We start from the raw sequence: 12,847 nt of genomic DNA, 5'->3' as shown, positions 1-12,847 counted from the left end.
AAGAAAACTAATAATAGTGATATAATAATAATAATGATAATAATGATGACGATGATAATAATTTATAATGATAATAAATTCAATTCAAGATTGCTAAGGGAATGAAATTATTGCATGAAAATTAACAAGACATTTTGTTATCATAAAAAAGTGTTTAATTTAGAAGATAAGCTTACACGTTAATAATACCAAAGAAACAGAAAACTTATAACGTTTGAAATATAGAGAACATTTCTATAACATCCATTATATTAAATAACAAATTATAAAAAAAATTCAAAGCTTTTGCACCTCTCGTTCTTTCGTACCGGCTAAACGATGAATAATTTCCAGAAAAATTGATTAACATTTTTTAGTTTGTATCAATCTGACATATGTATAAACAGAATAGATGCAAAAACAACAATAGTAGCAGCAATGATTGTAGATGGTTTGATTTCATATTTTAATTTGAAAGGAAAAAAAGCATGTTGCAGAATTCATTGTTCAGCCGAAACGATTGTGGTTCACTATTCTCATCATATAGTAAAAATAATAAATATTTACAGGTGACACATTTATACAAAAAGTCAGTACGTGGAAAAAAAGAAATTGGCATGATTGTCGAATCTTTGCGATGTTTCTCTCTGAATCGACAGCGTGCGACGTATTTAAACAGTATTATCATATGTAAATGCACCACATTTTTCTCCACATCTGTCCTATCATTGTTATACTTATTTTTTCCTTCTTTTAAATGGCCAAAATCTAAAGAAATAAATACTAATAAATTAATAAATATAATTTTGATGATGCATCGAAAACAAAACAAATGATACTATTAACATTATTTACTCGAGAGAAATACAGCGCAATCACGCTTCTAGTCGATTAACAGAGAGAGAGAGAGAGAGAAAGAGAGAGAGAGAGAGAGAGAGAGAGGAATCAAATTTCAAAAAGTTATGGAAAATTTGTAGTGTCGATTAAAATTAATTTTCTATACATATTTTACGTGTATACGTACATTCATATATACACCGTTTGTGCATTCAACATATTTTGCGTACACGTAAAGTGTATGCATACTGCGTGCAGTATACATATAGTATATGTATCTTACTTTTTCTTTATTTATACGTCTCTGTTCTGTACCTGCCTGTCTGCCTGCTTTTTACCTACCCTATCTATTTACTTGTGTACCTATCTATAAAATATTTGCCTACATACCTACCTACTTATCTACCTAATCATATCCTCTTTAGTTATGTATTTATTTACTCTTTATCAACTTACCTACCTACTATATATTTATTTATTTATGTGAATTTTAAATAAATAAAGACAAATGGTGGAGGCTTTAAAAAATTCCTAATTCATACTTCTTGCGTATCGATTTAGAAAACAATGATAAATAAAGCTATTTGTACATAGCGGAAGATATATCCTATAAATTTTATAAAACTGACTACACTCTCTCATTTGAATTATTCAAGATGTTTTAGCAAAGTTCAATGTTCCAACAAATTCTCCGTTACACCCTTATATGTCTCGCTAATAAAAAATAAAGCTTCATGCAACATGTTAAAAGTGTATTTAACAAATCATGAATTATCCTTGGTGGTGTAGTAATCTCATTTGTTTCCTACTCGTGACGGACATACACTCATTCTCCCTCTCCCTCTCATTTACACGCATACATATTCACGTTTACATATTCGTATACATATAGTATGTATACACTTATATACACACGTATGTGCATATGTGAGCGCAACTACCCACACAAGCACATACGTGTATCTTGGACTTTAAGCATAACGCTTTTTTGAACAATTATTTTGCTCTCTAGTAAGTATAATAAATTTTCATATAATTATTTCGTTCTTTCCTAATAAATATGGCGACGATACATTTCAAGAGGGCATCGACTGTGCCTATACATACACGCATGCTTCTACAATCACATGATCCATATAACAGAAGTAATTTACATTCATTACATCCAATTTCTCGGATATCGTCGCATATTATTCTTCTCTCATTATTTTTCTCTTTTAATTCTGTTACTATTCTATCATCTCTCTCTATCTTGCTCATTCTCTTTCTCTCGTTCATATTCATTCACTGATTTCTTTCTTCATATAAAAATAACACGCAATGCCAAAACTATCCAACATTGCTTTGTACATTCGCCCGTGCTCCAATGAAAAAAAATCAAAACCTAACAAATCTAGACACATTCAGTATGACATCATTGGGACTAATTTTGCCTTCGGATTTAATCAGAAACTTATAGCTAAAACTTAAAACTATTTCTAGACTGTATTCATCTTCATCATTAACCAGTTTCCTTTCTTTCTTTCTTTCCTTCTTACTTTCCAACGCTAAAATTTTACAATATACAGAGCACCTTCCTGTAGTTTCTGAAAATTTTTTTTATAATTGTACATACAACACATACATACAAGCGAGTGTACACACGCATACGATTATTCATTCATTCAATGTTATTCCAAACGTATCGATGTACTCTTTTCTACAAGTCTTGTGACATAATTAATACTTTTTGTTCGTATATTCGTAAACATTATCAAATAAAGTATTTAAAAATACATAGTTCTCGAACATCTAACACACGATATTCTTTCGATTTCCTTAACTTACATAATAATTTACAGAACATAAATAATTGCTAATGATAGTTTCGCAGTAGATGCAATAGCAAAATGTTTAATGATAATAGCATGTTATAATAATATAAATCGTAAGAGCGAAATAATAGTAATAAGTAGAAATAGTTCAAATGTTAAAGCAAATACTAATTTATCATGGAATCTTCTTCCCTTATGTTTCCTTTTTACTAAGAGAAGGAATTGTTCATTGTCTGTTATTAAACTTTCTCTTAAGACGACCGGTTAAATACTTTTCACGAAAACTAATTTTGCACATGTAACAATGCATATATTTGTAACATATTCCAAATTGAAGAGAATTCATTCTTTACAGCTACATCCTTCTGTATTTCTATTTCAATGAGTAAACACTGATGTGCATTGTTTTATCGCATTCAACACTCATTGTACGCATTGTTTCCTTCTCCAGAATAGACCGCGTAATACGTTCTAGATCTTCTTTATCCTTCTACAATTGCACAATATTCAGAATATCTATTATCTATTTTTTGTCTTCATAAAACATTTAGGAATTATATCCCCGAATCAAATTCTTTTTACATATTGGTTCCCAAACTTGTAATATTAGTATGCGACAAAACAAAAGAAACAAAGAAAAATAGGAGAAATAATATCAAATATTATATACAATGTTGAAAGAATATTAGAATATATATAAAGAGAGTATAGTATCTATCGCGAATGAGTCATGGATAGTTTTACTTTCTTAATCAATTTAGTAAAACCGCAATTTTTCGTCCTTCTGTTTTATAGATATATTTGCACAACCTTTCTTTTGCATTTTCTAAAGGCTTTTTACAAATTTTTAATTGCTTATTCAAAAATTATCGCAATGATTTATCATGTATGTGTGCGTGCGCGCTCGCGCGCGCGTGTGTGTGTGCGCGTGCGTGTGTGTGACAATGCGAATTACTGTAGCATAACCGTCAATTATTTGCAAATTATTAAATTCACTGAAAATATTTAGTTTGGATATTTTCAAAATCACAAAACTGTAAGATATTTGAAGATCTTGTTGCATCATCAATATCGATGATCCTTTTATATTGAAAAACATGTTTGTAAAAAAATTTACTACTTAATAAGGAAAAGAATTTAAATCATTGCGCTACGTTTTTGATGTAAATACAAAACAAGGAATCACAGTATTTTCCAATGTCCTGTGACTAGTTGATAGTAAAACGCTGTTTACTTAAAGAAACTGTTATACTACTTTGCAGGGTGATACTTTCGTTAATTAATACAGAGGCAATGCCACCTCAGTAATAACGCCATGTCGGCTTACATCTGTTATCAAAAGCCAGAATCAACCTTATGTCAGCATCTAGGGCAGAAATAGCTCTTCCTCCCCTTTTCTGTGCGTACGCGCGCGCAAAAATATGTATACATGAAAAACGAAAAGAAAAGTATGTGATTTACGGTATAATTGGCGTTACTATCATCGAGTTAACTAACGAGAGAATCAGCCTGTACTAAATTACTAACAGATCTTATTGAAAGATAAACATATGTCTTATTTATAAATCCCCGTTCTTTTTTCTTTTTGTATGTGTACTTACTATGCTTGTACACGTGTAATGCGGTAAAAATTGCACTTTTCTCCAACTATTTATTGTTTGCTTCATCAGACTAGGAAGTTTGATGAAGATAATAAGAATTGAAACATTACTGCTTAGATACAATTTACCCTAAGTAATGTACATAACTGTACGAGTAATTTGCTGTTGTTCATTTTATATCTTCAGTCACGCTAAGTATCAGCTTCTGCATTAATATTCTTTTTCTTTCCCAATTCCAATTTTTCACTCTGGTCCGTGTTAATTCTCAAGTAATAACAAACTTACATTTCTTTAGTCTTCTAAAATATTCTCGTTTTGAAACTTATTCATGCTTCTCCTCTCATCTTCCCTTTTCATTGCTTTTCGTTGATTTTTTTCCTTTTCCCCTTCCTTATTCATCTCCCTTTTATCGTTTGTTTCTCTTTTCCCATATTCTTTCACTATTTCTTTTCGTTCATCCTTCTTCTTATTAGCCCCGAATACCTTGTGGCCTTCTTTTTTTAAATCTGGCTTCTCCACTTCCCCCACCTCATCCTCACCATCATCCACTTGTTCTTCTTTCCCCTCATCCTCATCTTCTTCATCTTCTTCTTCCTCCTCCTCTCCTTCATCCTCCTCTTCTTCTTCCACGGAGGAAGAATCACTATCACTATCTGAACTTTCGGAATTTATGAAAAGTGAACGATGATCATACTCTTCAGGATCTGAATACACTTCTGCTCCAGGAAATATATACTTTCCAGGTGCCAACTGATAATAGGAATTTTCTGTAAAAAGAAATAGTTGCAACGTACAACTTATATTTTTACATATAATGTAAAAATTGTTTTTATGTACATATTGTAATTTTCATACAATTATAAAAGGAAGAAATATATATATACCTGGTAATCTCACGGCAAGACTTTTTCGTACTTTAGAATGCCAACAGTGCCGATCCAATCTTCCATTTTTTAATTCTTCTTTGTTAGTTTTATCTTCTCGACTGTCTACACTGTTACAACTATCACCTACACCGGAGTCTAATGCAGAATCGATAGAAGCTTGTCTCGGTTTAAAATTCATTTTTTCAATTTCAATAGGATCCATCGTAGAGTAATCACTATTAATTTTTAACGATGCTCTATTTTCGATGCAATGATGTGGCTTTAAGGTAGAATCTAATAATGTACTTTCCGAAGAGATTTCTATTATCCTTGGAAATACTTGACACTCTTCTAAACTGTAAATTTTCCCGATATCCTTTGACGTAGATTCTACAGAAACAGTATGAAATTTATAATCGATCGAACTCTCTGAAGTATTCTCTGTCTTCGAGGAACACAAGTTAAAATCTAACATGCAATTGCTGCCAAAATTCATTCTTTTTGGACTACTTTCCACACTTGACTCGCCTAATCTTCTCTTTGGACTTTCCTCCAAAAGGTTGAACTTGTCTTCCATACTATTCGTGTGGTCATTGCAGAAGGGAGAAACGCGCGCATTCATATTTTCCACGTATTGCTCTACGACATTATCATGAACCATTAGACTGTCTTGACTTTCAATAGAACACGAATCGTGCAATTTAAAATCAGTCTCCATACTATCTCGAGACAATACAGTGTTTGACGTAGTATCTTGGCTTTGCTCCCAAGTGTCATCTGGTAAGTGACGCATCGGCAAAAGCTGCGTTGCTTCTTTAAGGATCGTATCGTTCCAGCATACTTCTTTATAACTACTCTCCATTCTTTAAAAATGTAAAGATATATATATGACATAACATTCCTCTTTGCACGCACGCATGCGCATGCACACGCGCACACACACGCACGCACGCACGCACGCACGCACACACACACACACACACACACACACACACACACACACACACAAAATTGCTGATATTTGTTACTTACAAGTGGCAGAGTTGATTTATAATAATGTCGCCATCTCCTAAGAGTTCAACATCAAACTTTAGATGTGGCAACGATTCACGATTAATAAGAATTTGTGGAACATGAGACGGAATGGAGGAAGGTATTAATGCTACTGGTCGGACCTTCAATGACGATCCGATTACAATTAAAAGATCACATTCATCTTTATCTTTGGCCATCGCATCGTGAAAAGCATCCGGAAGTCCTTCGCCAAAGAAAACAATGTCTGGTTTCATTATACCCTGTGTCACTAAATCTGTAAATTATAAAAATTTATAATGAAAATTATCCTGTTACTAACATTTCCGTTAGCCGTAGCAGATTGCGCTGTGTGTTTTACTCGATCGTAAACACAGATCGTATCTTTTTAGTTTGAGAAACGTTTGAACGGCGTATCGTAAACTGTACCCCGCAAATCTGGCTAAACAGCACGCACGGGTAACTTGATGCAACTTTTAAAAGTTTACCTTATATGCTTATAAACAAGCCAAGGTTTTACTCGTAGTTACAATTGATGTATCAACTTATGCGTAGATCAGAGTAAATGGCAACATCATTTAGCGAAGACGTATTCCGTTAAGAGTAGATAATGTTCTCTCATGGCCACCGACTCGCGACGCGCTACAGGAAAGACTAATAGCAAAAACTATCACTAGGTAGCTAATTTTCCACACCACAGAGAAATTAGCAATAAAAGACTACAAAATGACCATAGATCACATAACAACATCAGTCAATGTTATCAGAGTGTCTAATATTTATAATTACCTTTATAATTTTCGTTAAGATTAGTTTCCGAAATGGGAGGCAAAGTATTAACTCGACATTTTGGACACAATGGTATCCTCTGGGAAAATATGTCTTCTCTAATGTCGTCAGCTTTCACTTGATATTTACACCTTGTACACGATGCAGTAGCAAAAGAACCTTGAATATCGTGAAAAAATCGATTTAATTCCAAAATGAGAAACAAATTTCTGATTGTAAGTATGTGTAAATATGTGCGTGTGTATGCAGTATATGTACGTGTATATACATATATACGTCACTCACCATGACATTCGATAACATTTACAATGCCTGCCACTTGCTCCAATGTATCAATATTTTGCGAGTAATTTCTTAAAAGTTTCTGTTGTTTGTCAAGCATTTTTATGAACCTATGACAAGGACTAGGTTTAAATTGTCCAGGATATATTTCTCGTGCAAACTTGTAAAATGGTCTTGGGTCTTGACCAAAATAGTTAATGTCAAACATTGCCTAATGAAACAAATGACGATTAATGTAGAAGGAAGGAAATTTCTAAATAAAATTGATAAATCAAAGAACATATTTTATAGTTGCATCACCTGTGGATCTGGTAAATCTGGAAAATCTTGTGCCAATCTCGAGTAAATACCATCTCTACTTCTAAAATCAGGAATTCCACAACTAACGCTTACTCCTGCTCCAGTTAGAACTATTATTCTATTACTATTACGTATCAATCTAACAACATCTGTTAAAGTATTTATATGTTTTAATTTTTGTCGACGTGGTGGTTCTGACATCATATTTATTATAATCTGAAATACATCCGAATAAAATATTGGGTAATAAAAAATGGATATTAAAACTTTCAATGTACAATATAGTATTAGATAGTATTAAATAGTTTCCTTTTACACACCTTCCAAAGAGTCAGGTCATCGACCTGCTCTGGAATTTGTGTAGAATCCATGAGAAGATGATGTAAAAGGTCTCGAGGATCCGCACCTATCAACATCTGCTTCTGAACCCACGAAGATGCATTTCTCCATTGATGATTAATATCACCTTCACCAGAAAAATCAGAGAGTCCTGATAAATCAGATAAATTTGAAACTGTTGATGATACTTCATCCTTCTCATCTGCTGTGTCAATTCTGGAATGTTACATAGGGGGAGAGGTAATTTACTTTTCGCTGTGATTTGTGAAAATTCAACAATTAATTACAGCAAAGTGAATAAAGAATGGATGATATATGTATAAATGAAACTTACGGACAACCAGTGTCGTCACTAGTTGAGTCAATTCGTGATGGAGTTGTTATTAAGTTTGTAGCATCTGGTGAAATAGATGCTGATTTTGACTCATCGCTTAATTCATTGAATCCACTATCTCCACCATATGTTTCTGTAAAGGTATTAACTATGTATTTCTTTATTACATAAGCAATAAGATATTAAAACAATTTTCTTTTTTCCTTATTATTTCCTTTAATTTTCTATTTTCCTGCATTAATTACGGTTATAGGAAAAGTAAAACTCACAAAACCAACTTTTTCATATTTCCTCGATTTATCGAACGTAATAATGTAGAAACAGATGTATTTATCCAAGTGAAAATAGAAATCTATTGGTAATAAATCATTTTGAAAATATTCAAAAATTGGCGGGATGCCGTTAAATCGGATAGAAAAGCGCGTACCTACTTATCGTTCATGGATTGTGTATAATGAAATTGTCTATCATGCCATCTGTGAACGTTCGTCGAATACATCTTACTATGCACACACCTTTATATCGCGCTGATACTAGTTTTTCTATTTTCACCGAGTGAATTTTCACTTACGATTACTTCTATAAAGAATGTGTTGGGGGAGCAGTTCGAAACAAGTTAATTAACAAATAATTTTATTGGATTACAAAATAAAAATTTAGTAACATCGCAATAATATACTGGATAAAATGAAAAATGAACTACGAAGTTAGATATGCGACATACATAGAAACTGTCATGGCGGCTCTTGTCTTCAGTCAACTACGAATGAACCGATAACCACGGAAGAAAAGCGGACGCCTTCTTAACCGCCATCTTGCAATCTTGCAAATTTCATTAATGAATCGACCATATTTTTATCAAAATACCTTCGAGATCTTCATTGGGGGTATCATGCGACGTCTGACAATCTTGGAAATCAGGTTTCACGCAACTGACGCCGTTGTAACCGATGCCGTCAACTTTTCGTCGTTTTGCTGGGGACGAATATTCTGGCACCTCCGAGCCTGACGCCATTTTCAACAGCAATGCAATGCATAGTTTGATGCGCGCCCACAACCATTCCCACAACAGAGGTCGCTTGTGTCTTTAATGCTTTTCCCCTCCACTTTTTCGCTCGGTTTACAGAACACGACATTGCTGATATCTATCTACATAGAAATAGAAGTAGAAAAGTATCAGAAAGAAGAAACAGGGATCGATATGCTCGTTTTACGTTATTCCGATTCCGACCAAATTCAATCAACTTGCTTTCAATTTCGACTCTAATTAAGAACTTTCTAATTTTTATTTGACAACTTACACGCGTATTTAAATACTTGCATTGTATGTCGTCGGAACAAAGTATGTTAAACTTCAATAAAATTATGTTTTATTTTATATCGTAAGCATATCATACTATATATATATTCTTTTTAGTTATTTATATATACATATATATTCTTTTCTCATATTACTCTGTATCTAAATGTCTATTTATTGTTATTATCTAAATAGATTTCTACAACCACCTATATTTTCAATTATCGACAACTGATAGTTCAGATGTTTTTTAGCGTAAGTGATGCGTACACATATACCAACGAGACTTTAATTATATATTTTTCACATAATTTTTATGTTTCTACATTTTAAGATTATTTTAATTTTTCTGCAGGTAACGTGGATACGTCAAATAATATTTTTTATGACGTTTGATGTGTATGATAGGGTTATTTAAAATAGGATTGTCAAGAAATAATTTTATTACAAATAAGCGATTAAATTAAAATCTCACTATATGTAATAATAAATAATTTCTATAATATTTATGGTTGTTGTTTTAAATTCCTGAACTTATTATCTACATTATAATAATAATTACAACAAGTTAGTTATACATAATGTGTTGTTATGTTAAGAAAAAATAAAGATAACGAAATAAAAGAAAGGAAGACAATATGAGTATCGTTCTTTTCTTCTATTCATATTTAGCTATTTTACATAAATATTTGCTTGGTACATACCGACAATTTTTTATTGTTACTCCACCCTCTTCTTTTCTTCCTCTTTCTGAAAATATGTAATATTTTACAATAGGTATCTCTAATCACTTCATTTGACCTACAGAAAATGATTCTCGACATATTCAGAGTACGCGGTTTAAACTAATTTTATGAAGAAACGTGCGAACACGAACTCAGGCCATTCGTAAGTCTACGAGGTAATAGAGTAAACCAAAATTTAACCGGTCTAACATCGAAAATGATAGATTTACGTGATGAGAATGTTAAAAGTACAATAAACAATGGAAAATATGGAAATTTAAATATACCAGGTAAGTTAAAAGTTAATAATTCATTGAATAATAAAGTCATGTACATTATCAATTCACGAATAATGTGATTATTACATTATATTAATATTACTTAGAGAGGCATAATTTATATGTAGATTGTAAAATCCAAAGCCAAGTATAATTAATTAAATATGATCGTATAACCTCAATATATAAGTACATATATATGTATAGTATGAGGCGATATGTACTGCCGTTTCTTTATTATATTTTTTTATAATATTTTATATCTGTTCATACGTGTAGAATTTATGTAAATACTCATGATGTATTTTCAAAATAAAGCCGTTGCTATAAATTTGTTATATCGAAGATAAACAATTGAATATTAAAAGGAAACAATAATTTCAATATTATGTATAAATAAAATATTTTACAAAATACTGGAAGAATATTTGTTTTATATAGAATTTGTATAGTGTCATATGTATAGTTAGACATTTCATATTAATATCAAAGTCAGAGATATTTTATAATATGTTACATCATATTTACCAGTTACGTCGCAACAAGGGTTAGCACCACTTAGTCCATATTTAAACTTTGATCCTGCATATCTTCCTCCAAGTCAGCCAGAATACATATTTCCTGAGGGAGCTGCAAAACGAAGAGGAAGATTTGAATTGGCTTTCAGTCAGATTGGTGCAGCATGTATCATAGGAGCTGGTATTGGCGGTACAACTGGTTTATATAGAGGAATTAAAGCAACATCATTAGCTGATCAAACTGGCAAGCTTAGAAGAACTCAGTATGTACTTTAATATTCTTTTAGTATTAGTAACGTAGGTAATTTTACATTATACGTGCCATGACATGTCAACAAATTGCATATAATTCTTTCCTTGGTAGATTAATCAACCATGTTATGAAAAGTGGTTCATCATTAGCAAACACTTTTGGAATAGTGTCTGTAATGTATAGTGGATTTGGTGTGCTGTTATCTTGGGCCAGAGGCACGGATGATTCCTTGAATACTTTAGCAGCAGCAACTGGGACAGGCATGTTGTTCAAATCTACATGTATGTTTCATTTAAGTAATATTTATGTGGCTAAAAAAGATTCATCTATCGAATTTGTGCAAATGATTGATTAATTGTTTCAGCTGGCTTGAAAAAATGTGCATTAGGTGGTTGTGTAGGACTGGCAATAGCATCTGTATATTGCTTATGGAGTAATCGGGAAGTCTTACAGGAATTGAGGCATCGCAACGTAAATCCGGCGTAAGACTGTGTGTAACACCAAAACCTTTGGCTATTCCGAATATTTTTCTTATAAAGGTTTTAATTTTATAATAGTACTAACAAGGAGATGACATGAGAGTTTACATTCTGTAATTGGTACAAATTATATAAAAACAATATTTTTACTTACGGACATTGTCAAAGGTGATCAATTTTACCATTCCTGTTTCGGTCAAAAACATTCAAGTTTTATACATTTAGTATATTGTCAAAATATTTTTAAATATTTATCGCAAAAACCTTTATATGTTCTTATATTCCTTGTGCTCTTTGTTCAAGTACTATATAGCTTTAGTGATTCAGAAAACAATCAGTTTTTCATTACATTAATTACGAACAATATCTTTTAAACCTTATCTTTATTTTAACATGTACCAATTTCGTATATAAAAGTAACCCTACACTTATTGTCCTTCAATTTTGTATCGTATCATTGAGTGAAATTGTTATTTAATATATCTATCCATCTGAATATATAAAAGTGAAAATAAATTATGTTCGCTTTCAATAATAATCGCTTTCGCAATAAGTGCTTATGCCCTTTTTAATCTTAGTTTCACAAAATTGCATTCGTATTAGTGATTTTTATTATATTCTATTTTCTAGAAAATTATATAATTTCCTTTTGTTAATTTATCAAAAGTAAAAAAAAAGAATTTAAATGAAAGAAAGGGAAAAAACAGAGATGAAATAATGGAAGCAAAAAACGAACTGATTGAATAAAACAAATTCTATTAGTATTCTTCATAAGATTGTTCCATTTTAAGTATCCTGATAACACGTATTGCACGATTAATACAACATAAACAATCGTAACGTTATTGGGCATATCCTACTCACACGTTTTCCTTTACTTTTTTTTACAGATCTAAATGAAGTATGAGGAAGAAGATTTTGAACTACTAGAAATTTGCACAACGAAAATGATTTGTTTTGTACATAGAAAAAATCATGTTGGACAATTTTATAGAATATAAACAGTTTAATGAAATATGCCAAATTAATTTATAATACAAATAATATAATATATAATGCAACATAGCTGTCATATGTATACGTGTGCGCGCGCATGTGTTTTTTATATATAGAAATTATAA

At 31.7% G+C, this 12,847-nt stretch overlaps 2 protein-coding genes across 4 annotated transcripts; one reads left to right on the top strand and one right to left on the bottom strand.

Annotated features, from left to right (window-relative positions):
- Positions 1-482: 482 nt before the first annotated feature.
- Positions 483-9,317, bottom strand: LOC117204036 (NAD-dependent protein deacetylase sirtuin-1). Its single transcript, XM_033441035.1, has 9 exons — positions 9,041-9,317; positions 8,174-8,306; positions 7,821-8,055; positions 7,501-7,716; positions 7,204-7,411; positions 6,919-7,077; positions 6,130-6,406; positions 5,116-5,960; positions 483-4,998 (listed from the first exon to the last, which is right to left on the bottom strand). Exons 1-9 carry the CDS (start codon positions 9,186-9,188, stop codon positions 4,523-4,525), a joined length of 2,697 nt encoding a protein of 898 aa, XP_033296926.1. The 5' UTR covers positions 9,189-9,317; the 3' UTR covers positions 483-4,522.
- A 977-nt stretch (positions 9,318-10,294) lies between these two features.
- LOC117204038 (mitochondrial import inner membrane translocase subunit Tim23) lies at positions 10,295-12,783 on the top strand. 3 transcript variants are annotated; one of them, XR_004487005.1, is made up of 5 exons: positions 10,295-10,488; positions 11,008-11,257; positions 11,359-11,528; positions 11,612-11,786; positions 12,617-12,741. XR_004487005.1 is itself a non-coding variant. In XM_033441037.1 (5 exons), the coding sequence occupies exons 1-5, from the start codon at positions 10,416-10,418 to the stop codon at positions 12,624-12,626; spliced, it is 621 nt and encodes a 206-aa protein (XP_033296928.1). In that variant the 5' UTR covers positions 10,295-10,415; the 3' UTR covers positions 12,627-12,783. The 3 variants fall into 3 exon arrangements, 2 of the variants coding, with proteins under 2 accessions (XP_033296928.1, XP_033296929.1); XM_033441037.1 differs by having other exon boundaries at positions 11,612-11,729; positions 12,617-12,783; XM_033441038.1 differs by having other exon boundaries at positions 10,296-10,488; positions 11,612-11,737.
- Positions 12,784-12,847: the final 64 nt, after the last annotated feature.

The sequence above is a fragment of the Bombus bifarius genome, unplaced genomic scaffold (assembly GCF_011952205.1).
Source record: "Bombus bifarius isolate JDL3187 unplaced genomic scaffold, Bbif_JDL3187 scf7180000007977, whole genome shotgun sequence".
Lineage (NCBI taxonomy): Eukaryota > Metazoa > Arthropoda > Insecta > Hymenoptera > Apidae > Bombus > Bombus bifarius.
The sequence above is the reverse complement of the archived record's forward strand: the minus strand, read 5'-3'. Positions and strand labels throughout refer to the sequence as shown.

Excerpts from the sequence above, each read along its gene's own strand:
- LOC117204038 (XM_033441037.1), top strand. The coding sequence starts at position 10,416 with ATGATAGATTTACGTGATGAGAATGTTAAAAGTACAATAAACAATGGA. Across the intron at positions 10,489-11,007 it reads TGGAAATTTAAATATACCAG|TTACGTCGCAACAAGGGTTA; the intron begins GTAAGTTAAAAG and ends CATATTTACCAG. Across the intron at positions 11,529-11,611 it reads CATGTTGTTCAAATCTACAT|CTGGCTTGAAAAAATGTGCA; the intron begins GTATGTTTCATT and ends TAATTGTTTCAG.
- LOC117204036 (XM_033441035.1), bottom strand. The coding sequence starts at position 9,188 with ATGGCGTCAGGCTCGGAGGTGCCAGAATATTCGTCCCCAGCAAAACGA. Across the intron at positions 8,056-8,173 it reads AGTGACGACACTGGTTGTCC|AATTGACACAGCAGATGAGA; the intron begins GTAAGTTTCATT and ends GTAACATTCCAG. Across the intron at positions 7,078-7,203 it reads AAATGTTATCGAATGTCATG|GTTCTTTTGCTACTGCATCG; the intron begins GTGAGTGACGTA and ends ACGATATTCAAG.